Genomic DNA, 23,397 nt, shown 5'->3' with positions numbered 1-23,397 from the left:
CCCAGATATTGCCCCCCTGGGCTACCCAGGTCCCCAAAAGGGCACGGTGCCCGCAGCACAAAGGCGTTAGTGCAGCCCCCCTCCCCAGCCCTCCCGGGGACTTTGGGCTTGGGGAGGGGACCCGATGGGCACTTCCAAGCGTCAGTGGAGCTTGGGGAGCCCACCTGAGCGGGGAGTCCCTCTGTTAACTTCCTGGCTGTGGGGTGGGCTGGAAGAGGGCATGGAGCACAGCTGGCTGGGGGGGGGGGGGGGGGGGGGCGGTGCTAGCCTGCGGGGGTGCCCTGTAAAACAACCAGGAGTGCAGCGAGGCAATCCCGCAGTGACGAGGCAGGTGAGGGGAGCAGAGCAGGTTTAATGAAGCGCCTTCCCCAGCGCCTATCCGCGGTGCTGCGTGGCACAGCCACCTCACTGCCACCCCACAGGGGTCTGCGGCTGGGAGTGTGGGATCAACTGGAGCCCCCCCAGTGCCGTGCTGGGGTGCAGCTGGGCAGGATGAGAGGTGCACAGGGGGCTGGGGAGGCGAGACTGTCCGAGGCTGGTGGGCTGCAGAGCTGTGCCAAAAGAGACCGATTAGGTGTGGGGTGGCACCATGACCCTTCCCCTCCCTGTCCCACATCCCACATACTGTGCCCCCCCCACCGCCATGCCCTGCACCCCATGCCCCCACCTTGCATCTCATTACCACCCATCTTGCACCTCTGTGCCCCCCACCCTGACCCCATTGCCTCCCACCCTGCATCCCACAAAGAACACCAATTCTCCTGCCCACCTGTCCCAGGGGGTACAGGGTCTGGGGCTGGGGTGGGGTGTAGGTACCTGGTGGCGCTCAGGCAGCCGGGAGCCACACGCAGGAGTCCCAGGGGGTCCCGTGTCCGCCAGTCCTGCCTGAAGGTACTCCAAAGTTGTTGCAGACTCCAAGCAGCAGGATGAAGCTGTCCAAGTGCCCATGGTCACGGTGCCTCTCTGGGGAGGACCCAAGGGAGTCACTGCTCCGAGGTCTGGTGGTGACATCCAGGACCCTGAGATGGAGCTGGGCAGATGGTGCAGTTCCAGGGGGGTCCCTGTCACAGGGATGTAGTGGGGGGACGCCCATGTCTCCATCCCAGTGTCAGGAACCCCGAGCACCTCTGGGGGAGTCCCCGCAGCAGGGACATAGCGAGGGAACCCCCAGGATCCTGTCTCCACGCCAGGAGCCTCATGCAGCTCGGGAGGGGTCACCGCCGTGGGAGGTGACGCCCAGCCCACAGAGCCGGGCGACGAAGCATCCCGCGGGGCCGGTGCGCACAGGCGGGGCACCGGGCCCTGGCAGCACCCCAGGCCCTGCGGGCAGAGCGGGCAGTGCCGGGGCGGTGTGCCCCGCCGCCGGGCCAGCACCTCCTCGCTGAGCCCCAGCAGGGCCGAGAGGTGGGCGATGTAGCGGGTGGCCAGGCGCAGGGTCTCGATCTTGGTCAGGCTCTGCCCGGCGGGTGCCAGGGTGGGCGGCAGGTAGTGCCGCAGCTGCAGCAGCGCCTGTGCCAGCCGCCGCATCCGCAGCTTCTCCCGCTCGCTGGCGCTTTGCCGCGGGCCCCCGGGGCCCCCGCACTGACCCAGCTCAGCCCTGCCACCCCATCGCCCGCCGGTCTCTGGCTCCCTGCCCCGTGGGTGACGCGGGGATGTCCTGGGGAGCTCTGCTGAAGGATTTGGGATGGTGGCATCGAGGTCCCGTAGCAGACCAGTGCTCATCGAGGGCTGGAGGCCCTGGGTCAGGAGTGGTGCTGGGGGTCTGGCCATGGCTGAGGTCTGCTCTGGTGCCCACATCTGGGGGTGCCCGGGCAGCCCCGGCTTTATTTGGGGCAGGAGCGCGAGGTGACAATTTCGTGACCACCTGGAGGTGTCAAAACCCACAGAGCCAGGCTGGGGCCGGCAGGAGCCTGGGAATGCCGGGCCCATTTGCAGAGGTGTCATTTCTGACCCCTCCAGCCCTTAATTGGCGCTGCCTGGCGCTGGGAAGTGTGCAGAGTCCAATTCACACGCCCGTGAGAGATGCAAACGCAGCACCAGCCCTGCCAGGGCCCACAGCACCCGCACCCTGGGCACAGACACTTGACCTTCCAGTCCTAGACCCCGAGCCACCAGCTCTGACACCCAACAGTGTCCCCACACCTGCCCTGCCTCCTGCATAGCCCCCGTCCTGTCCCATGACATGAGGTGCTGGAGCAGGGACAGAGGAGGGCAATGAAGCTGGTGAAGAGTCTGGAGAGCAGGGCTGGCAAGGAGCAGTTGAGGGACCTGGGGTTGTACAGCCTGGAGAAAAGGAGGCTGAGGAGAGACTTTCTGGCTCTCTGCAACACTCTAGAAGGAGCTTGGAGCCAGGTGGGGAGTTGGTCTGTTCTCCTAAGAAACAAGTGACCGGACAAGAGGAAATTGCCTCAAGTTACACCAGGGGAGATTTAGGTTGGATGCAAGGAACCATTTCTTACCCTTGACTGTTGTCAAGGCCTGGCCCAGGCTGCTCAGGGCAGTGGTGGAGTCCCCATCCCTGGAGGGGTATCAAGGCCATGGAGATGGTTCAATGATGACCTGGCAGTGCTGGAGTAATGGTTGGACTCCATGATCTGAAAAGTCTTTTCCAACACAGGTGATCCCATGGTTTGAAGATTCTCTCCAGCCCAGGCTCCATGAGCTCCTGTCATGATCTGGAGAAGCTGGAAGCACAATCTGAGTGTTCGAGCCCTCCTCTTCCCTGCCAAGGCTGTGCCCCCATGCATGCAGTTGGGGCTCTCTATGCTGCTTCTTCAGCTGGTGCCAGCCCCAGGCTGGGAGATGGGGTCACTGAGTGGCAGCATGAAGGGGTGCCAAGCTTTTTGGGGTTCTCCAGGGCTGGGGACTCTGCCTATGCCCTTGGGCTGTGGTGGGCATTGCTGCCAGCTGCGTAGGGCTGTTTGCTGGGCCCATGACTGGGATAGGCACTGTCCCTGCCAGCCCCATTATGGTACAAGGGTGCGCAGTAGGTTTGGGAGGATATTTGAGGCCCAGGAGGTGCTGGAGCAGGGATGATGGGTCCAAAGTGGGTACCATGGGGGTGACCCCCTCCGTGCAGGGATAGCTGTGCCTGGGGACATGGGTCAGAGCCCGGCATCCACCACCCAGGGAGGGCTTTGGCTGGCAGCACTGTCAGGACCGAGTCCCATTCCAGTGCCCTTTCTATGTCCACCCTGTGCTCATGCTCCATCAACACGAGCTGGAGGGACGTGAGGGGATCCTGTCACCCCCCACGGGGTGCAGGGTGCGAGATGTCCCTGGGGGGGGGGCTGTGACCCCTCGGGCAGCGCTGCCCGGGTCCAGCCGCTTCAGCACTTGTGCAAACACTGGGGGAGGTGGGAAGCTCATTACCGGGAGCTCATCAGCTAATGAGACCCAGGAGGGGGCCTGGGAACGGGGGCGGCGCGGGGGCGAGCGGGGCCAGGGCAGTACCGAGGAGTGTTCAGTGAGGGGGCCGTGTCCACGCTGTACAGTTGGGTGCAGAGCACGCCGCAGACCACACAGCTGTGTGCCCATGCTCCCCGTGCCAGGCTAGACCCTCACTGCCCTCCAGTCCCGAAGATGGGCTTTCGGACGGTGGCAACCACACGGCCTGTGTAGAGAGGGAGTTCTGTGCCCATCACGGTACCCACAGGGTTGGGTGACCACGGTATGGAGGGGATCCCATGCCCTTCGCCGTACCTCGGGGCTGGGCACTTTGCCGTGGAGAAGTCTCGTACCTCGAGCTACTGCGGGGCCGCTCTGCCCGGGGATCCGGTGTCGGTGCCGGTGCCTGGCGTCCGCTTCCCCCCGCTCACTCCCTAATGGCTTTTCCTTCCCTGTTTCCCGGGAAACCTTCGCACCCGCCAGCACCGACACCTGCGAGCCTGGGAACGCGGCGGGGGGCCCCCTCCCAGCCCCGTCCTCCCCTCCCGGGTGTCACCGCGCCCGGGCCGTCCCCGGCAGCACCCGCCGGTACCGAGACTTGGCCGGGGCTGCCGATAGCCGGGTGGGCAGCGGGGTGGGGGCGCGGGGTGGGGCAAGAACCTGTCCCTGAGCACTGGGCATCGGGTCCTGCAGAGCTCCACTGGTCACCGGGGATACTCAGGAGAGGAAGTGTGGGCATCCGGAGCCCCGTTGCAGCCCTCGGTGAAGACCCCAGCTGCACTACAGACCCCAGCCCCACTGCAGGGCCATTACAGACCCCCCTGCAGGCCCCACCATAGCCCCGTTACAGCTCCATTGCATCCCCCACTACAGACCAAACGTTAGACTCCACTGCAGACCACAGCCCCATTGCAGCCCCTGCTGTGGCCCCATTACAGGCCCCACTGCTGACACGACCCCACTGAAGACCCCAGTACAAGACCCCATGACAAGACCCCGTTACAGACACCACTGCAGCCTTATTGCAGATCCCACCACAGCCCCATGAGAGACCCCACTGCAGCCCCTCACAGAGAGCCCAAGCCCCAACCTCAGGCCTTGGAGGGGGCGATTTCAGCGGGGGAGGGTGGGCAGCACCGATCAGCGCCACACCGCTGGGGTCAAATTCGTCACCCGCGTGTTCAAAGCTGGCTGCCCTCGTCCCCCACCGCAGCCTTTGAAGTGCTGCTGGAGCCGGCCACCAAGGTGCCAACTTCACACCCCTGGTCCCGCATAAAGCCGGGGCTGCCGGGGGGCTGCAGCACTCACAGCCTCGCAGCCATGGCCCGCTCGGCAGCCCCCGGCCTCCCGCTCCCCGCCACGGCCCCGCTGCAAGCCTGGGGGTGCCGCCCGAGCCCCGACCTCGAGGGCTACAGCAGCAGCTCGCCCGCAGCCTCGCCTGACTCCTGCGGCCTCTCGTCTCCCACCGCCGCCCGGGCACCCTGCCGCAGCCCTGCTGCTCCTCACGCCAGAGGTGCTCCTGGAGGCAGGAAAGGGGTCCGGGCTGCGGGACCCGGGGGCCCGCGGCAAAGCGCCAGCGAGCGGGAGAAGCTGCGGATGCGGCGGCTGGCACAGGCGCTGCTGCGGCTGCGGCACTACCTGCCGCCCACCCTGGCACCCGCCGGGCAGAGCCTGACCAAGATCGAGACCCTGCGCCTGGCCACCCGCTACATCGCCCACCTCTCGGCCCTGCTGGGGCTCAGCGAGGAGGTGCTGGCCCGGCGGCGGGGCACACCGCCCCGGCACTGCCCGCTCTGCCCGCAGGGCCTGGGGTGCTGCCAGGGCCCGGTGCCCCGCCTGTGCGCACCGGCCCCGCGGGATGCTTCGTCGCCCGGCTCTGTGGGCTGGGCGTCACCTCCCACGGCGGTGACCCCTCCCGAGCTGCGTGAGGCTCCTGGCGTGGGGACAGGATCCTGGGGGTCCCCACCCTGTGTCCCTGCTGCGGGGACCCCTCCGGAGCTGCACAGGTCTCCTGACATGGAGACAGGATCCTGGGGATCATCCCACTCTGTGCCTGCTGCTGAGATCTCCCCAGAGCTGCTCGTGGTTCCCAGCACAGGGATGGGTGTCTGGGGGTCACCCCCCTACATCCCTGACATTGAGAACCCCCCTGAGCCGCACGGAGATGTCACCTCCAATGTGTCCTCCTGGCTGTCCCCACCCCACTGTGCAGGGACCCCTCTGGACCCCCTCAGTGACCCTCTCCTGGACTCGGGACTGATGCTGCCAGACTTCATGGACGCAGGGGCCATCACCCAGGTATGTGTGCTGGTGGGACTTGGGTGACCCTGAGGGTCCCCAGCACGGGACTGGGATTTGGGTGACAAAAAGGGGTCCCTGTCATGGAGTTGGCATGGGGCAGGGCTCAACTCCCTCAGTGGACTCAGAGCCCCTGTAGCTTGGGGCAACGTTGGGACTCTTCTGGGAGTGAGAAGAGCCTTGTTTGGGGTCGGGAGCAGAGATGAACCCTCCTCAGATCCCCTGGCCTGATCCAGTCCTGCTCAGTGCCACCCTGCTTTGTCTCTGTGGGGTTTCACAGCTGGGACAGCCCCAGCGCTGGGTCCTGCTTGGCCCTGACCGGGTGGGCATTGCCAACTCCTGTTCCTGCTCTCCTCTGAGACCAGCATCTCAATTGATCACCATCTTTCCCCACTCTGCACCCCCAGGACCTCTCCACGGACCTGTTGTCTCTTCTGGAGGCTCTGCTCCCACCACAGCTCCATGACTGACCGTACTGAGCCCCCCAACTCCTCGATGCCAGAGCACTCACTGTCACATGGTCCCATGACACCTGATATGGAGCAGCATGGGGGACACAGGTCCTCACTTTGGACAGCTGGGAGGTGGCAGAGGACAAGCTGCCCTTTGTAGCAGCCTGGAGGTGGGCTGGACATACTGGATGGCATCAACTGTACATAAATAAACCCTTGTGCTCATCTGTGTGTCACTGTGTGGCTGTACCCATAGCAGGAACTTGGGCACAGAATGGGGTGCAGCATGCCCAGGACCATGCTGGCTCTGGGAGTGGATTTGGGGTTGGAAGAAAATAATTGAGATGGTGAAACTCCCACTCTGTATCAGGGCAAGCTGTGGGCATCATCTTGTCAGATGTGGGCATGTACTCGGGTGCATCAATAAACCCTGGTGCCCATCTGTGTGTCACCATGTGGCTGACTATTCCCACGGCAGGAGGTCGGCACGGCACAGGGCAGCCTGCCCAGGCTACCACTTTGGGTTTATGGCTGGGAGAGGATAGTTGGGCTGATGAAACTGGTAGAATGTCTGCCCTGTAGACCATGGGCATTCTGCCGGGCATGGACAGGGGGTCAGGCATGGATCCAGTGATGTCTCATCGGATGCAGGGGCTGGGGACCACTGGTGGCAGGAAGAGACCCCTCCTGTCCCCTGGCTGGAGATTTGTGGTTGTCACCAGCACACTTTAGATGCAGCTGTGGGACTTTGTGCCAACAGGCACTGCCTGTCCCTGGTGCTGGTACCTGGCACACCACCCAGATAGAGTTAAATGTGGAGTCTGGGGTCCGAATGAGCCCATGAGGGAAGTGCGCGGAGGGGCTGCAGCTGGGGCCCCTCTTCTCCCAGCCCCCTTGGCGGGTCCCAGTCGCTGTCTGGAGGGCCCGCGGTGGGGGGGGCTGCCAGGTGGGTGCTAATGAGCTGGGGGGGCAGGGGGTCTGAGGGCTAATGAGCCCCAGGGCTCTGTGAAATGACTCGCTAATTAGGTTAATTCCCTCTGCCAGAGGGGTGAAGCCTTTGAGATGCAAAGCAGCTTCCCCCGCCTCCACTTCCCTGGGCTGCACTCTCTCCCTCCTCGGCCCGGGCTCTAGGGGCCTGGGGACATGCTCCAGCCATGGTCTAGGGCAGCGACCGGCAGTGGCAGGGCTAGCAGAGGAGACCGGTGAGGTGTCCGAGACCTCCCCTAAAAATGACGCATCCCAAAGCAAGGAGTCTTTGTGCACTCCAATGCCTTGGCAGCAGCAGTGCCTGGGGAGGGCAGGGGGGCAGCACCCACCGGGCTGGGGGCTTGGTGTTGAGTGTACAGGCATCTGTGCCCTTGCCCCTGCGTGTGCGCTTGTGCACGCATGTGTGTGCCTGTGTGCCCGTGTGCCTGCATGTGCGCTTCAGTGGGAAGGTGCATTGGATCTGCCCACGCGCCCATGGGCGGGTGAGGGTGGCATGCTGTGAAGGACAAAGCCGATCCGAGCACATTGGCTACGTCAAGGAGCAACTGGAGCCTCCAAGGGCACCCACCACCCACCTGCCCAATGAGTGTGTCCTGGCAGCAGGCACAGAGGTGGCTGCAGCTGCCAGTGTGACAGTGGTACTTGCTCCTCTGTCCCTGGCACCCACTGGGCACAGTGTGAATGCAGGAGCCCTTGGCAAGAAGACCTGCCAGCGTCTGACATGGCCTGGTTGGGTGGTGAGGAGCAGGATCCTTTGGCTGGAGGTGAGGCTGGGGTGGGTGTACCTGGACCCCTAAGGGCATTGACATTGGGCTGGGAAGTCTCTGTGCCTGTGTGAGACCATGAGGGTGCTGTGGGATGGATGGACATCAGGAATAGGCTGGAGTAGGTAGTGGGATGGGGTCTGTTGAGAGCTACTTGGTGCCAAGAGCTCCCATAGCTCGGTCAGGTGGGGGGCTCTGGGGAAGCAGCAAGGATGGGGATTGCAGCTGAGTATGGATGGAATCTGCAGATCTGGGCAGGGTTGTGTTCCTGGCACCTGAGCAGGGAACAAGGCTCCAGGGGATAGACTGTGACCTGTCATCCTGGAGCTTCCTGCCCCAGGGTCCCCCAGCCCTTCTATCTGTCACAGCAGGATGGGGCCATGCAGATCCAGACCCCACAGTGGGCAATGCCAGTTCAAAGCCCCCCGGCAGCCTGTCCGCTCTCGAGCAGGGCTGTGGCTGGATCCCCCACGCCGAGGGTGGTGAGGAGCAGCCCCTGCGCCTGCCCACCTTCTCACCTGCTGCCCAGGCCCGCGTGGCTGCCACCTTTGTCCTCTTTGTCCTCTCGGCTGGCTGCAACCTGGCAGTGCTGCGGGCAGTGGGGCACCGGCGGGGTGGCCACAGGTCCCACATCCACCTCTTGTTGCGGCACCTGGCTGCTGCCGACCTGCTGGTGACACTGGCGGTGATGCCGCTGGATGCCATCTGGAACATCACCCTGCAATGGCGGGCAGGTGACCTGGCCTGCCGCCTGCTCATGTACCTGCGGCTGCTGGCCATGTATGCCTCTGCCTTCGTCACCGTTGTCATCAGCCTGGACCGCCAAGCTGCCATCCTGCGCCCGCTGGCCATCGCCCGTGCCCGCAGGAGGAACCGCCTCATGCTCCACATTGCCTGGCTCCTCAGCGCAGGGCTCTCCGTGCCACAGGTACCCATTGCCAAGCCTCCTCCTCTCTGGCCCTGTGTCAGCTGCCAGGGCGCACGGTGATGCCCAGGACTCATGCTGGCAGCACCAGCATGGGGTGCTGGTGGGGACGTGATAGCGTGGTGGATGGCGGGCATCATGGGATCATAAAAAGGTTTGGGTTGGAAGATCCTCCGGTTTCAACCCCCCTGCCATGGGCAGGGACACTTCTCACTAGACCAGGGCTGCTCAAGGCCTCATCCAGGCTGGCCTGCAACATCTGCAGGGACAGGGCAGGAGGCAGGCAGCCAAGCTCCTTAGAGGAGCCAGGCAGCCAAGGGGAGGGTGTGGCACTGCGCCTCTCCACCTAGCTCTGATCCTCTCCCTGCTCCAGCACCCCAGAGCTGGCACAAGGGCAACCGTAGGTTCCACTCCCGTGGGCAAGGTTTGACTTGGTGGCTCCAAGACCCTGGTGCCATGACTTTGGGAGGCACAGACCTCCTGCCATCCTGTGTGCCTGGGAGAGGGCTACGACTGTCCCACCTCTGCTCTGCCTCCAGCTCTTCCTCTTCCGCACCGTCACCCTGCGCCCGCCGCACAACTTCACCCAGTGTACCACGCGGGGTAGCTTTGCCCAGCCCTGGCATGAGACCCTCTACAACATGTTGGGCTTCAGCTGCCTCTTTCTGCTGCCACTGCTCATCATGGTCAGCAGCTACACCCGCATCCTCCTGGAGATCTCCCGGCGCATGGGCTCCAGTCTCTGTGAGTGCCCGGGCACTGAGCTCCTCATGCCAGGGGGGACTTTCAGGGACCCTGGCATGGAAGGAGCAGGGTGGCCAGGGCTGTTCAGGGACTGTCACTTGGGGCATAGGGTCTCCTTGTGCTGATGGGGTGTCTGAAGGAGCAGTGTGGATGCAGAGAGCAGTGAAGGGGGGAGTGTGGTGAGGTGGGATGAGGGTTGTGGTGCCAGGCAGCATGGTCCCGGGCAGTCGTGTCCCCAGCTGATGGGCCGTGCCCCCGCAGTCTCCTCCCAGGACGTGTCCCTGCGGTGCTCGAGGAACAACATCCCGCGGGCAAGGCTGCGGATGCTGAAGATGAGTCTGGTCATTGTCTCCTCCTTCATCCTCTGCTGGACCCCCTATTACCTGCTGGGGCTGTGGCACTGGTTCTGCCCGCGGGCCATGGAGAGGATTGTCTCGCCAGCCCTCGCCCACATCCTCTTCATCTTTGGCCTGCTCAACGCCTGCCTGGACCCCGTCACCTATGGGCTCTTCACCATCCGCTTCCGCAGGCGCTGGGGCTGTCCCTGCGGGCAGGATCCTGAGCCCCAGCCGCCCTCCCCGGCCACCGGCTCCTTCCGCTGCTCAGCCTCGTCCCTGCCAGCCAAACGGGGAGTCCCGCGGGTGCCCCCTGGGCCTGACTCCTGCCAGAGCAGCTCCTTGTGAGCTGGGCAATGCCCTCTGCTCGTGGGGACACCCCGGGGCAAGAGAGACCTGGGAGCAAGCCAGCAAGGGCAGGACGGATGAGCAAGGGTGGGGGTCGCCGTCACAGTCCTCCCACATCCCAAGGTGTTCCTGTGGGTGGTGGGGCTGGCATGGGTGTCCCCTGCCTCCTCTCTGCACCTTACAAGCCCGGCACAGAAATAAAGTGTCCCAGCACAGAAATAAAGCGTCCCACAGTCACCCTCTGTCTTGCTGCACCCCAGCTGTGAGCTGGGCTGGGGTCTCCAGAGCTGGCACAATAGGCACAGTCTGGGCGGGAGCCTTGACCCTGGTCCTGAGTGCTCCTGTCTCCACTGAGGGGTGCTCCCAGGGTCCCCAGACCCAAGGGCATGCCACATGTTGGTGAGGGTGCTGCCCTCTCTGCAGGCTCTGCTGGGGCTGTTTGTGCATGGGACTGGTTCCCACTGGCAGCACTGAGCTGGCAACAGCCTCAGGGTGCCAGCAGCCTTGGGCCCACCACCGGCTCCATTCCCAGCTAGTGTTGAAGGTCATCGTGAGGCACATGGGCCCTGGCTGTTCCTGGCTGCCCAGCAACTGTGCCAAGGCCAGTGCTGCTGCAGGAGCTGGCATGGCTGGGAGAGCCTGGAGGAGGTGGGGAGGAGGCTGCAGTTACAGGCATCAAGCAAGGTTGTGAGTGCCTGTGCCCCTGAACAGCATGTCTGAGCCATGCCTGGGCACCAGGAGCAGGAGGGGATGGCTCTGTTATCCCCCTAGCCTTGGCAAAGGGCTATAAGCAGAGCTGGGATTTGCCAGAACCAGGACTGCAGTATGAGGCTGACTCCAGATGGCATCTGCCTGGGGGACCCTACTTTGTTGTGGTGGGTTGCTGGGCTCCCTTGCCCAGCTTGGTACCTGCTGCAGGCAGGACCCACATCCAGGTATTTTCTCATAGCCCAGGGGAGCCCTTGCTGCCAGCACAGTCCTGTGCATGGGCTGGGCATGTCAGCAGGGACATGGACAGGATAACTGTGCCCACTGCCAGCACAGTCCTATGCATGGGCTGGGCATGTCAGCAGGGGCATGGACAGGATAATTGTGTCCACTGCCAGCACAGTCCTGTGCATGGGCTGGGCATGTCAGTAGGGGCATGGACAGGATAACTGTGCCCACTGCCAGCATATCCCTGGCTTTGGAGTTTCAGGAGCTCACTAATCTGGTGCATGGCACAGCTGTGGGCAGAGCTGTGGTGACTGCACCAGAATGTGTGCTCTTGGTCTCCCGAGGGCCAGGGAGGAGACTGGAATCACCCTAGTGGGTGTAAGTGCCCAACAAAGCAGATACCAATGAAGCCATACCAGGCTGCTCATCCTGGGCATGGTGCTCAATAATGGCAGTGCCAACCATGGTCACAGGGGTTTATTACCTAGTGGCAAAGTGAAATGCTAAAGGGCTGGCAGCAGTGGTTGGCTACCTCAGGGCTCTCACACAGAGCGGTTCCCCCAGGGTTGCCAGGGGATGTCTCTGTTTCTTGGGGCTCCAGAGAATAGAGTGGCAGTCCCAGAGGTGCTGCTGTTGGGGTGGGGATGAAGCTTCCCTGGCACAAGTTGGGGCAGAACTGTGCTTGCTCTTGCTGTCTGCTGGGCACAGCCTCAGCCCTAGATATGGACTCATGTAGGGAACTACCTGTTGCAGGTGTTGGGTGAGGGGTCAGGGTGTGGATGCCAAGCCTTTTCAGGTGTTGGACAAGGGGTTACGGTGCTGATGCCAAGTTCCAATGCCCACCCACTTCCCCAGAGGAACTGATGAGAGGGATTGGACCACCCAGGTAAGGGAATTGAGCTCAGAGCAGGTGAAGGTGAAGTGGGAGGTGATGCCAGGGCGACTGATGAGAGGTGCCCCTGTGTGGTGACCATTTCCCACCTGGCTCAGCAGTGTGACATCATCCCCTGCTTCCCCCCCGGCCAACTCCCCACGGAAGCACCTTGTGAAGAACAGGGACCAAGCACGACCCGGGAGAAGGCTGCCCACCCGCTCCCCGCCACAGTCTGGGCACCGAGCGGCTCTAGGTGCCAGTCTTGCCGCTGCCGGGTCTCTTCTCTGTGAAGAAGCTCTTGAGCAGCACCACTTGCCCGATGCTGACCACGAAGAGGATGAAGGTTTCACCAGCCGACCAGTAGGAGACGCGGCTGTTGAGGTCCTCAGCGCGGCTCCGGTCCTGCGCCTCCCGCAGCCGGTAATGGGTCTGCGAGTCGATCACGGCGTTCAGCGCCTCATGGATGGTGACACAGGCAGACTCCATCTGCGGACACAAGGATACCTCGTGGCTCCTGGCACAGCACGGAGGCTCCCGGCTGTGCTGGGGCACCCCAGAGTGGGACGGTAGCAGCTAGTGCTGCCAGGGCTCTGCCAGCCTTGACCCAAGAGAGGTTCTGCTCAAAGGGGCAATGCTGGAAACCACCTGGTGGGGTACAACTAGACCTCGTCAAGGCTCTGGGGACAAGGGCAAGGTCTGGGTGCCATGCCACAGCACTTACCTGCAGTAAGAGTCATGGAATCACAGAATGGTTTGGGTTGGGAGAGATCTTCCAGGTCATGGAGTCTAATTGTTAACCCAGCATTGCCAAGTCACCACTAAACCATGTCCTTCAGCACCACATTTCCATGGCTTTGAAACCCCTCCAGGGATGTGGACTCCATCACTGATCTGAGCAGCCTGAGACAGGATGCTGGACAATGCTGCTCAACAACCCCTTCCATCAAGAAATTTTTCTTCATGTCCAAACTAAATCTCCCCTGTCACAACATGAGGCCATTTCTTCTAGTCCCATTGCTTATTCTTGGGAGAAGAGACTGACCCCAACCTGGCTCCTGCCTCCTTTCAGGGAGTTGTAGAGAGCCAGAAGATCTCCCCGCAGCCTTCTTTTCTCTGGTCTGAACAACCCCAGATCTCTCATCTGCTCCTCACCAGCTTTGCTGTCCTTCTCTGGACCTGCTCCAGCCCCTCAATGTGGGAGATTCAGCGCAGAGCAGCATCCTCATCCCTCCCTGCCTGTGCTGCTGGAGCAGGACGTGGCCAGCCCGTGGCAGAGGCGGTTGGCACTTCTGCATTTGGTGGAGGGGAGGGAGCCCCAACTGCCACGAGGCTGTTTGGCCGCGGGTTGTGAAAGGGCCCCCAGCCTGTGGCAGCAGGTGGTGGCACCCACCTGCGTGAGGGCAGTGACGCGGCTGCTCATGGCGGGCAGGATGGGCGGCTCGTCGCCCACCTGGAAGTCGAAGTAGATGGTTTTGTGGGAGAAGGTGGAGAACTCGTTGCTGAAGCAGAAGGTGTAGACGCCCTCCACCTCGGCACGGTGCGGGAAGCTGTCGTACTGCTTCTTGGCCTCCTTGTACAGTGTCCTGCCGTTAGGGTCCTCCACGGAGCAGTCCACGTCATAGTGTCCCCCAGCGATCACCTGCACCAGGGTATGCAGCTGGCACCTGCCAGGCCGTGCAGAGAGAGCCTCCTGCCCCAAAGGGAGCGGCTCTGCCTGGCCCTATGCCTGTGTGCACAGCCATGCCCGCGGCCAGCAAGCTGCTCGCCATGGCACAGGGGCCCAGGTTGGGGGAATCTGTGCCCTATGGTGCCAACACTGCAGGTGGGGTATCCACAGCACAGGCAGGGTGTCTGAGCAGGTGGATCACCCTGACAACCTGGGTCAGGGGGTCTTGTGGCCACTGTGGGCATAACTCAGTACTGACTCCATGGTAGGCATGGGGCCAGGGGCTGTGAATGGCTGCCACTGAAGCATGAAGTGGGGTTGGAGGGTGTATAGGAGAGGTGCAGCTACTGCCCTGCCTGGGCGCCTGTGGGGCATGACAGAGACACAAACAAGGCATAACTGGGCAGAGGCACAGGGCTGGGAGTACAGGGCTGGGGGTATGGGCAAAAGGCGATGGGCTCAAGCAGGAACAGAGGTGCAGGCAGGGCACAGGCAAAGGGGACACAGGTATGGGAAGAGGGGTACAGTCAGGGGAAGGGTCATGGAAAAGGCAGAGGCATGGGTAGAGTGGCACAGGTAGCGGTGCAGGCAGGGGCACAGGGCTGGGCAGTACCTGGTAATCCAGCGTGAACTTGGTTCCGCGCTCCAGCTGCTGGTGGAAACACTGCCTGGCACTGTCGGGCAGCTCGAAGGTCAGCTCGGTGCCATCGGCCCGCAGCACCCATAGCAGCATGACCAGAGCCCGCACCCCGGCCCCCATCCCGCTCCGCATCCCGGCCCCCATCCAGCTTCGCATCCCGGTCCCGCCCCGCTCCCGCCCCGCCTGACGTGGCGACAGCCACCGGCACTGGCAGCACTTCCGCCGGGGGCGGCCCCCGGCTCGGCGGAGCTGCGTGAATCTGCGGGGCCGGGCACCCCCGGGCATCCAGTCCGAACTGCCCTGGACACTTCCCCAGACAACCCACCCAGACCCCCGGGCATCCCTTTGGCACCCCCGCAAACATCCCACCCGGACCCCACCGGACCTCCGCCCCCAAACACGCAGCCCCTACCCTCTGGGCACCGCCCCAAACACGCAGCTTGGACCCTCTGGGCACCCCGGACACCCCTCGGACACCCACTTCAGGGATCCTGGGCATCCTCAAGCGCCTCTGGGCATCCTCAAGTGCCTCTGGGCACCCCTGGGTGACCCTGGAGCACTCACCCTGGACACCTCCCAAGGACTCAGCTCAGAACCTCCCCAGGCACCCACCGCAGGCACCCCTGGCACTCTCAGGGCACCTCCTGGATAGCCCCCGGGCTCAGGCCAGGCCACACTCTGCACTGATGTAAAGCAGCCCATGGTGTGCATGGTGACACCTCCAACACCTGCTCACACCCACAGTCATGTCTTTAAATAGAGGCATTAATGTCTTCCCCCCCCCCGCTGCTGGCCAAACCTGACTCAGAAAAAGGCAACCCCCAAAATCTGGGGAAGTTTAGAAAAGAAGGAAGAAGTGAAGAACAGGACAGAGAAATCCACACTCCAAAACGTGAGAGAAACATTATCATTGTGGGAAAACAGCCCCAAAATTCAACCCGGGAGCCATCTGGAGATGTTCTCAGAATGGGTGACCCTTGATGCTCCAGAGATGTGACCCCACCTTTGCTCTAAGCAGCAACTGCCCCTACAAAGGGCACCCTGCATGTGGCAGAACGTGGAGCTGCTTCCCATGGGAAAGTCCTCAACAGCCTGGGGACAGGTGGGTGGTGCCCAGGAAAGGAGCTGGCCTGAGTGGAGGGACAGACAGACAAATGGGCAGACAGATGGAAGTATGCTGGGCTGGCTGAGCCCAGGGCAGCGTCCAGTGCTAGCTCCACAAGGTAGGGATGCTGCATGCTGTGGGAGCTGAGAGTTCCATGGGCACCATTGGTGCTGAGCATGCTGAAGGTGCCATGGGTATCATAGGTGATATGGGCCTGTGGGTGTTGTCAGTTCTGTGGATGCTGTGGGTACCATGGCTACTGAGGGTGCTGCAGGTGCTGTGGGGGCCGTAGGTATTGCAGGCTTGAGTGCTGCAGGCTTGGGTGCTGAGACTGAATCTTTACCCAGCAGGGACGAGTCCCTAACACTCCCTGTGTGCCGCACTTGGCACCCTGGCAGAAGCTGCCTTCGTAGAACACCTGGGGGTGTTCTCTCCCCAAGGCGTTGCTCGGTGAGGTGGGAGATGCCCCTGAACTTTGGAGCTTTGGAGATGGAGACAAAACCACTGCTGGTCTGGTCCTGGAGGGCTGCAGTGGGAAGGAGTCAGCTCAGCCCCTGGAGCTGCAGAGGTCCTGGAGACCTCCGAGGTGAGGAGTTGTCTCCTTCTGTAGTGAGTGGATCAGTGCCTCCGTCTGCCAGAGAGGGGCAATGGAGTCACAGAATCATGGAATTTGGTGGGAAGGGACCTTTAAAGGTCAGCTATTCCTCCTTTCTTTCCTGATAGGCACTTGAGGAACATCCCAGCCCCACGGCCCCAGGACAGGTCCTGGCTCCAGACAAGCAGGAGCGAGTGGCAAAGAACAAGTGCCCTCCAGGCTGGAGCCTGAGCTCAGGTGATCTGAGGTCGATCTCTCAGCTCATCACTCCTGAGGAACGTCTCCAGCGGATGAAAGCAGAAGGGAGACTTCAGATGGGTGCCCGGGCTCTCTTTACGGCTCCGTACCTGCAGGACCCTCCTGCTTCACCCCCTAGGCACAGGTCTGATCTCCGTGGCTGCTGGCACTTCCCTGGGACTGGGTGACGTGAGGGAACCGTCACGTTTCTGGGGGAATAGAGCTGGTTTAAGAAGCCAGCGGTGGCACAGCTACTGGGCTACGATCTCCTCGAAGTCAGAGAGCTGCCGCATCTGCTCCGCCTGCATCGAGTGTCTCCGCAGCAGCTTCCGCCGCGCTCGCAGCTCGCCGGGACCCACCGGCTGCAGAGACTTGGTGCCAGCAGCAAGAGGGGAGGGGGCTTTGCTGTTGGATCCGATGTCGGGGATGGGGGGGCTGGGGTTGATGTTCAGCGGGGGCAGATAGCCTGTCCTGGTGTGGGAGATGTGGTCCAGCAGCAGGGTGCCGGAACCCCTCCTCTCCAGCAAGCCGGGCGGCCGGCGCCGGGCGGTGCCGGGGGATGTGCTTGTGACACCATCCAGGGACTCCCATGAACCGTCCAGCAAGGCCAGGTGGGATCCGCTGAGCTTCCTCCGCCCCGATGGCGCCTTGCCTGCCTCGGGGACACCAGAGAGCTCACAGTATTCAGCACCCAACCTCCAGCGGTGCAGGCTATCCAGAGCCACGGAGCCGACGTGCTCCGTCTCTTCGGGGACTGTGCTCCGACGAGGGAGGCGCTGCTGGGCGGCCTGGCTCTTCTCGTAGGCTGCTTTCCTAGCCGGTGTCCTCAGAGCCTGCTCATCTACCGGCGGAAAGAGTGAGGGGTCCTTGCTACCCCGGGCAAGGGGAGCCTTCTTGGAGAGTGAGAGGTCACTGATGCCCATGATGACCTCATCGTCCACACAGCCCCGTGTGTCCTCACGGACCGAGGGTGCCACCAGCCCCCAGGGCTCGGACTGCAGCCGCTTCAGCTGGGGCAGATGTGCTCTCCTGGGCATCCCAGCTCTCTGGCCTGGAGAGGGGGGGTCATCGGTGGCCCCGGCACAGGGAGTGTCCCTGGGGTGTGATGGATGTGGGGTGAAGATGCCACTCTCCTTCTCAGTGGGGGAAGGTGCTGAGATGGGAGATTTCAGGTGGGTGCTAAAGGGTGCTGGGCACCCCTCAGTGGGGTCTTTCTCTTTGAACTCCAACGAGGGGGGAACATTCAGGTACTGTTTGGTGGTCTTAGCACCAGAGGCTGATTTATCCATGGTGATAATGATGACCTCCTTCCCTTTGGCCTTGCAGGCGTTCAGGAGGTGCTGCAGCACGTCCTTGTCATCAGCATTGATGGCGTGGACCAGAGCAGATGCTCCTGAGTGGTCTTCCAGGCTGGGGTCTGCCCCATTGTCCAGCAGCAGGGACACCACATCCCCCCCTGCACCGCGAATGCAGGCGTGCATGAGGGCTGTCTTCCCAGACTTGTCCTGGATATTGGGGTCTGCTCTGTTGTCCAGCAGGTACTTCACCATCTTGGCCTTGTTAATGCTCTGCTGGTCAACGTGCTTGGTGATGCAGGCCACCATCAGGGCGGTCTCTCCTTTCTCGTTGCTCTCATTGATATAAGCCCCCCCCTCCAGCAGCAGCCGGGTCAGCCGCAGCCGGCCGAGCCACACGGCCTTCAGCAGGGAGTTGCCCCCCATCTCCAGCTCCATCACCTCCTCCATGGCACCTGCTGCTGCTCACTGTTGGGCAAAGGCACTGCCGGTCAGAAGCTGTGGAAGGAAGCATGGAGAAAAGGTGAAGTTTGCTCCTCAGCCCTGGCTCTTACCACTGCCCGGCCCTCCTGGGGGATGGTATGCTCAGAATCCCCAAATCCCAGCATGGGAAGGGCTGGAAGAGACCTCCAGAGCTCGCCCAGGCCAATCTCCCTGCTCAAGCAGGATCACCCACAGCAGTTTGCACAGCATCACAATGAACAGGTGGGTTTGGAAGTTCTCCAGAGAAGAAGACTCCACAACTTCTCTGGGCAGCCTGCTCCAGGGCTCCAGCACTCTCATCCTCAAACCTGAGCCCCTCAACCCAGCCACCCAATCTCCCTCTGCCCAGGGTTGGGGGCTCCATTTGAAGAGCAGCCCAGTGCCTCACCCTGGTTTGGGTTGTGAAGCTGCCTGAGATTCCATCCAGCCTTGTCAGACCAGACTTGTTCATGGGACTTCCCTCAGTGACATGGAAGTGGACTTGCCACCATGCCTTTCCCCCAGGGATCACTGATTGGTGGGATCTAGTCCCTGTCCTGCTGATGAGGTCTTCTTGTCAGCTGGTGTGGTGGTCACCCTCAGTTTACAGCTTGTCTTCCCTTGCAGAGCAGTTCTGCTCTTGCTGCTCCCTGGTGACACATCTCGAGGTTCACCTTCCTTTTGCTTTCCCTCCTCCAGCTCTGTGTCCCCAGCAGCCACGCTGGCCTTTGCCTGGAGGCAATGGATGTCCCTGAGTGCCAGGGAAATCAGAGTGGTCCTGGTGCTGAAATGGTTTCCACTGAAGATGTGGTGATGTTTCTGTGGTGCTGAGCATCTGTCAGTCCCTGAGTGGCATGGCCCTCAGTTGCTACTTCTACACTTCTACCAAGTGTGTAGGGCCCACTGAGTCTCAGAGCTGCAGGGTACTGATGGTCCTCAGAGACATGGGCACTGGGGCTGTCATGCAGAGCATGCTGAAGTCAGCCTGAGCATCTGCCAGGGCTTCATGGGTTTCGTGTCCTCACTGCTGAAGGACACGAGAGGTGGTGGGAGCTGCACTGGCTGAAGACCTTCACTGCCTCATGGAGGAGCAGCTTCTGCTCACGGCAGCTTCTGCAGCAGGACCAGCCTTGGAGAATCAAGAGGCATCATCTGTGCTGATGGGTGCTACCCTGGCACTGCCTGGCACGGGCTGGCAAGGGCTGGCTGAAGGCAATTCAGCCAGGTAAGTCTCTGTGGCCTTGGCACACCCACTGTGCCCGTGTCCCTGAGGACCACCTGTCCCTGCATCTCCGAGACCTGGTCGGTTTCATACACGCAGCAGAGATGGCAGCTCAGAGCTGTGCCCAGGTGCCAGCAGGTGCTGAGCACCACGGAAACACCACTCAGGCACAAAGACAGCCCTTGGGCTGATGTGCCCAGGGCCCTGCCACCCTGCTCTCCCTGATGTTCTCTGCCACCTTCTGCCCTCCAGCTGTGCCCAGCCCTTCCCTGGAGATCCCACGGGCAAGGTGTCTGCCTGACCCCTACTCTGCTCCAGAGTTCCTGCCAACCTGGGACTCTCCCAATGGCTCCCTGGCCTGTGCCGGAGCATCCAGCGGCTCCGGGACCTGCTGTGGGCGCTGGCGCCGCGGGCATCGCCCCCTCTCCCCGGGGCTGTACCGCTGAGCTGCTCGCGGCCCCCTCCCCCCGCGGTCCCCCTGGCTCGTTCCAGAGCTGTCCCTCTTGAGGGCTGTCACCTCTAGCTCCCCGGTCCTACCGCAGGGTCCCAATTTGTAGCAGCTTCGTCCCTTGCCGGTACCCGCCGAGGCTCCGATGTCCACGGGACTGCCGAGACGCCGCGCCGGAGGGAGTAACGGGAACTCCCGGGGCGGCGGACCCTCAGTCCCCTCCCTCCGGCCCCTGTCCACAGCGGCACCCTGCCGGGTCTGCTACCTGCGTCCGATGCCCGCTGCCGCCAGCCCCTCCCAGCCCGGAGCAGCCTCGTCCCTTCCCGCTACCCGCCGGGCTCCGGTGCCCGCAGGGCTGCCGAGACACCGGGACGGGGAACGGGGACCCCCGGGGTAGGAGACCCTGCGCCTTCTCTATGTCCACCACCTCTGTGCCCGGTCCATTACCTGCTGCCCGGTGCCGGTGCCCGGTGCTGGTATCGGTGCCCAGTTCCTGGTACCGGTGGCGGTGAGTGGGCTACCCCGGTGCCCCCGCCCCCATCGTCCCTTATGTGCGGTCCGGGGGGCTGCGTCACCCGCCGTGCTGCCCGCTGCTGCCCGCTCTTGCCCGCGGCTGCCCGCTGCTGCGTCCGCCCCCGGGTGGGTGCGGGGAGCGGTGGGGCGGGGGTGTCGATGTTCGGGGGGTGTGGGTCTGAGTCCCTGCCCGCTGTTAGGGCGTGCGGGAGGATCCGCGGCGGGGGTGGGGGGGAGGGAGCGGTCTGGGGTGGGGGTCCGTGGGGATGAGCCTGTTCCAGGGCTCCAGCACCCTCACGGCAAAGAAGTTTTTTCCTCATCTCCAGGTGGAACCTTCTGGGTTCCAGTTTGTGCCCACTACGCCTTGTGCTGTCACTGGACACCGCTAAGAAGAGTCTGGCCCCATCCTCTTGTCCCCCACCCTTTATCTCTTGATCAGGATGGAGAAGATCCTCAAGATTCAAATCCCTGTGTGGTCAGAGACCTCCCAGACCTAATCAGGTAGGAGGGAGAGGCAGGAGCGAGCGGACCTGGGGACAGCTATCCTTGACTATTTGCTGGGTATAACCCAGAGCGAGGCATCCATGGCTGCTATTCTCTTCCCATGCCCGGGGCAGGGTCACACCAGTACTGCTAACACCAGCCCTGCACCTCAGGCAGCTCTCACTTCTGGCCAGGCTGGTGGGCAAGGGGCTCTCCAGTTAGCCTGGAGAGCTGGGACCTCCCAGGAAAGGAACAGGGACAGAAACAGCACCTGCCTGCTGCAGGAAGATCTGCCCCAGCTCTGCCCTGGCTGTGCAGAGCCAACGTGTCCACCTACCTTCAACCTTCTCATCTTCTTCACTGGCATCCATGCCATCCCTAAGGATGCCATGGCAACAGGGATGGCTGTGGGAGGAGAAGCTGCAGCTCCAGGTCCTGTGTTTGATCCTGAGCATTGCAGCAGTGTTCAGATAGGGTCCAGACCCAGCTAGTCTGGGACAAGACTGGGATGGAGGTTTGTGGGTGCCATCCCACATGTGCTCTAGACCTTGGCAGGTTGTGGAGAGTTGGGCACAGACCTAAGGTGCTGCCAGCATGTGTGGGGCAGCAGCATGGGGGATACTGGTACCTAGAACCTGGTAGAAGGGCTCCTTCTCCATGGTGCCTGCCTCGTGGGCAGGAAGAGGTGGAGGGGACACAGCTGTGACTCCAAAAAGCATGGCAGGGACATTGAGGGCTCTCTTGGCCCAGTCCTGCCCCATCTCCTGCAGCTCCCACCAGGTCATCACATCCTGTTGAGGTTGTGGTCAGAGCCTAGTGCAGCCCAGAGGAGGCAGCAGCTGCATCCACCATGGTCTCATCATGGGCCAGTCTGGCTTGTGTGTGGTGCAGCTGGGATCCCCAGACACGTGTGGGTAGGGGCTGTGGTGATCCTTCAGGTTGCTGAGGGACATGGTGACAAGGGACAGTCATGGCTTTGAGTGCTGCCCAAGCCCCAGGAGATGCTGCAGCAGCTCAGCCCCTGATTCAGCTCCTGAGGAAGAGGCTTCTCTCTGGGAGCCCCTGGCAAACACAAGTGGGATATGGGCACAGCCCCAGCTCAATAGGCACCATCTCCCCTAGGCCTCACAGTGCTGGCACTGGTTCTGTTTTGGGTGCTGTGCAGCACAGCTGGTGTCTGTCCCTCACTCACTAAGACTGGGCACAGCTTCTCCTGCCAGCTCAGCCAATGGACCCGGGGGGCAAACACTCATCAGGCAGGAAATTTTGGAGGTGACCACCATCTCTGCTGCCAGCACTGTTGCCCTGTGCCCTGGATAGGACATGGCCTGTGGCTACGGACCCACAGCATGGCACATGGTGGTGCCCATGCCCATTGAGGTGTCCCCGAGTGTGCCAACCCTTCAGCATGCTTGGAACCCAAACCAAACTGTGCTTCATCCCTGTGGTGGGTTGCCTTCAGCTCTAGGAAGATGTAGTGGGTGTGTGTTATTGTCATGGGACTGATGGCCCCTGATTTCTAGATGTGGTGGGTGTGCAGAGCTGGGCACAGCCTGGCATTGGGCATGAATCCTGATGTCCTGTCTCCCAGATCCTGCTCTGCAAACTCACACCTTTCCTAACATCCCTGGACAAGCTCAATATTTCCCCTCCTCCTTTTCAGAGCAGTCCAGATCTAAGCCTCTCCTCCACCGCATTCCAAGAAGTACCTTGAGGTGCTGGAGCAGATCCAGAGAAGATCAATGAAGCTGGTGAAGGGTCTGGAGAAAAGGGTTGGTGGGGAACAGCTGAGGGACACTGTTCAGCCTGGATTAAGAAGGAGGCTGAGGGGAGAGCTTCTGGTTTTCTACAACTTCCTGAAAGGAGGTTGGAGCCAGGTGGGGGTCGATTTCTTCTCCCAAGGAGCAAGAGGAAATGGTTTCAAGTTGCACCTGAGGGTGGACGTGAGGAGTAATTTGCTCCCCCTGAGGGTTGCCAAGGGCTGTCTCATGCTGTCCAGGGCGGTGGTGGATTCCTCATCCCTAGAGAGGTTTCAAAAGCGTGGAGATGTGGTGCTGAGGGCCATGGTTGGGTGGTGACCTGGCAGTGCTGGGGTAATGGTTAGGACTCAATGAGCTTAAAGGTCTCTTTCAGCCAACACAATTCTGTGATTCCATGACTCTAAATGCTGCTGTTCTCGTCCTTGTTCACATCTCCCTCTCTCTGTAGACCCTTTGGTGTCTCCAGGCCAGACCAGGTTATCTCCGGGGCTAGGTTATCTCCAGGGCTGAGCTATCTCTAGCTCTCGTGGGGCTCAGCCCAAAATAGCGTCCCCCTGCCTTGCACGCCGTTGGCGGCAGGCGGCAGCGGGTGATGCGGTGCTGCCGAAAGCGGCTGCATCACCCAGCGTGTCCCGGGGTCTCTATAGCAACCGCGGGGTAAAAATAGTGCTGGAGAATTTGGGAGCTGCCAGGAGAGCTCCTGGGATGTGCTGCTTGGGGCTTCACTGGCAGAACAGGGCTTGCCACGCTGCTGGCAGCTGCTGCCTGTGCCAGAGCTCTGTCAGGGGCACCCACAGCAAAGGAGAGACCAGGATGTGGGGCTCAGGGTGTGCTTTCTGCCCCACACCTCTGGTTGGTCGTCCCCGTCCCCCCCCCCCCCCCCCCAGGCTCTCCCAGTGCTGTTCCTGGTTGAAGGCACCT

General features: G+C 62.1%; 5 protein-coding genes across 5 annotated transcripts; 2 read left to right on the top strand and 3 right to left on the bottom strand.

Annotated features, from left to right (window-relative positions):
- Nucleotides 1-354: 354 nt before the first annotated feature.
- On the bottom strand, nucleotides 355-1,722 carry LOC135182674 (mesoderm posterior protein 1-like). The gene is made up of 2 exons (XM_064157077.1): nucleotides 817-1,722; nucleotides 355-551 (listed from the first exon to the last, which is right to left on the bottom strand). The coding sequence occupies exons 1-2, from the start codon at nucleotides 1,720-1,722 to the stop codon at nucleotides 447-449; spliced, it is 1,011 nt and encodes a 336-aa protein (XP_064013147.1). The 3' UTR covers nucleotides 355-446.
- A 1,950-nt stretch (nucleotides 1,723-3,672) lies between these two features.
- On the top strand, nucleotides 3,673-6,177 carry LOC135182673 (mesoderm posterior protein 2-like). The gene is made up of 5 exons (XM_064157076.1): nucleotides 3,673-3,779; nucleotides 3,871-4,034; nucleotides 4,601-5,273; nucleotides 5,370-5,685; nucleotides 6,093-6,177. Exons 1-5 carry the CDS (start codon nucleotides 3,673-3,675, stop codon nucleotides 6,153-6,155), a joined length of 1,323 nt encoding a protein of 440 aa, XP_064013146.1. The 3' UTR covers nucleotides 6,156-6,177.
- Nucleotides 6,178-6,740: 563 nt separating this feature from the next.
- On the top strand, nucleotides 6,741-10,403 carry LOC135182672 (gonadotropin-releasing hormone II receptor-like). Its single transcript, XM_064157075.1, has 5 exons — nucleotides 6,741-6,751; nucleotides 7,567-7,762; nucleotides 8,229-8,816; nucleotides 9,353-9,557; nucleotides 9,819-10,403. The coding sequence occupies exons 1-5, from the start codon at nucleotides 6,741-6,743 to the stop codon at nucleotides 10,238-10,240; spliced, it is 1,422 nt and encodes a 473-aa protein (XP_064013145.1). The 3' UTR covers nucleotides 10,241-10,403.
- Nucleotides 10,404-11,638: 1,235 nt separating this feature from the next.
- TMED3 (transmembrane p24 trafficking protein 3) lies at nucleotides 11,639-14,660 on the bottom strand. Its single transcript, XM_064157833.1, has 3 exons — nucleotides 14,330-14,660; nucleotides 13,441-13,689; nucleotides 11,639-12,536 (listed from the first exon to the last, which is right to left on the bottom strand). Exons 1-3 carry the CDS (start codon nucleotides 14,639-14,641, stop codon nucleotides 12,300-12,302), a joined length of 798 nt encoding a protein of 265 aa, XP_064013903.1. The 5' UTR covers nucleotides 14,642-14,660; the 3' UTR covers nucleotides 11,639-12,299.
- A 575-nt stretch (nucleotides 14,661-15,235) lies between these two features.
- On the bottom strand, nucleotides 15,236-20,394 carry ANKRD34C (ankyrin repeat domain 34C). Its single transcript, XM_064157830.1, has 2 exons — nucleotides 20,168-20,394; nucleotides 15,236-18,086 (listed from the first exon to the last, which is right to left on the bottom strand). The coding sequence occupies exon 2, from the start codon at nucleotides 18,036-18,038 to the stop codon at nucleotides 16,545-16,547; it is 1,494 nt and encodes a 497-aa protein (XP_064013900.1). The 5' UTR covers nucleotides 18,039-18,086; nucleotides 20,168-20,394; the 3' UTR covers nucleotides 15,236-16,544.
- Between the last annotated feature and the right edge of the window lie 3,003 nt (nucleotides 20,395-23,397).

The sequence above is a fragment of the Pogoniulus pusillus genome, chromosome 17 (genome assembly GCF_015220805.1).
Source record: "Pogoniulus pusillus isolate bPogPus1 chromosome 17, bPogPus1.pri, whole genome shotgun sequence".
NCBI classification, from domain to species: domain Eukaryota; kingdom Metazoa; phylum Chordata; class Aves; order Piciformes; family Lybiidae; genus Pogoniulus; species Pogoniulus pusillus.
The sequence above is the reverse complement of the archived record's forward strand: the minus strand, read 5'-3'. Positions and strand labels throughout refer to the sequence as shown.

Excerpts from the sequence above, each read along its gene's own strand:
- TMED3 (XM_064157833.1), bottom strand. The coding sequence starts at position 14,641 with ATGCCCGGGGGTGCCCGGCCCCGCAGATTCACGCAGCTCCGCCGAGCC. Across the intron at positions 13,690-14,329 it reads AGTTCACGCTGGATTACCAG|GTGATCGCTGGGGGACACTA; the intron begins GTACTGCCCAGC and ends ACCCTGGTGCAG. Across the intron at positions 12,537-13,440 it reads GCGTCACTGCCCTCACGCAG|ATGGAGTCTGCCTGTGTCAC; the intron begins GTGGGTGCCACC and ends TTGTGTCCGCAG.
- LOC135182672 (XM_064157075.1), top strand. Across the intron at positions 7,763-8,228 it reads CAGCTGCCAGTGTGACAGTG|GGTCCCCCAGCCCTTCTATC; the intron begins GTACTTGCTCCT and ends TTCCTGCCCCAG. Across the intron at positions 8,817-9,352 it reads CAGGGCTCTCCGTGCCACAG|CTCTTCCTCTTCCGCACCGT; the intron begins GTACCCATTGCC and ends CTCTGCCTCCAG.
- LOC135182673 (XM_064157076.1), top strand. The coding sequence starts at position 3,673 with ATGGAGGGGATCCCATGCCCTTCGCCGTACCTCGGGGCTGGGCACTTT. Across the intron at positions 3,780-3,870 it reads GCTCTGCCCGGGGATCCGGT|CACCGACACCTGCGAGCCTG; the intron begins GTCGGTGCCGGT and ends CGCACCCGCCAG. Across the intron at positions 5,274-5,369 it reads TCGCCCGGCTCTGTGGGCTG|GGGGACCCCTCCGGAGCTGC; the intron begins GGCGTCACCTCC and ends TGTCCCTGCTGC.
- ANKRD34C (XM_064157830.1), bottom strand. The coding sequence starts at position 18,038 with ATGGAGGAGGTGATGGAGCTGGAGATGGGGGGCAACTCCCTGCTGAAG.
- LOC135182674 (XM_064157077.1), bottom strand. The coding sequence starts at position 1,722 with ATGAGCACTGGTCTGCTACGGGACCTCGATGCCACCATCCCAAATCCT. Across the intron at positions 552-816 it reads GGCTGCCTGAGCGCCACCAG|CTCTGCAGCCCACCAGCCTC; the intron begins GTACCTACACCC and ends CTTTTGGCACAG.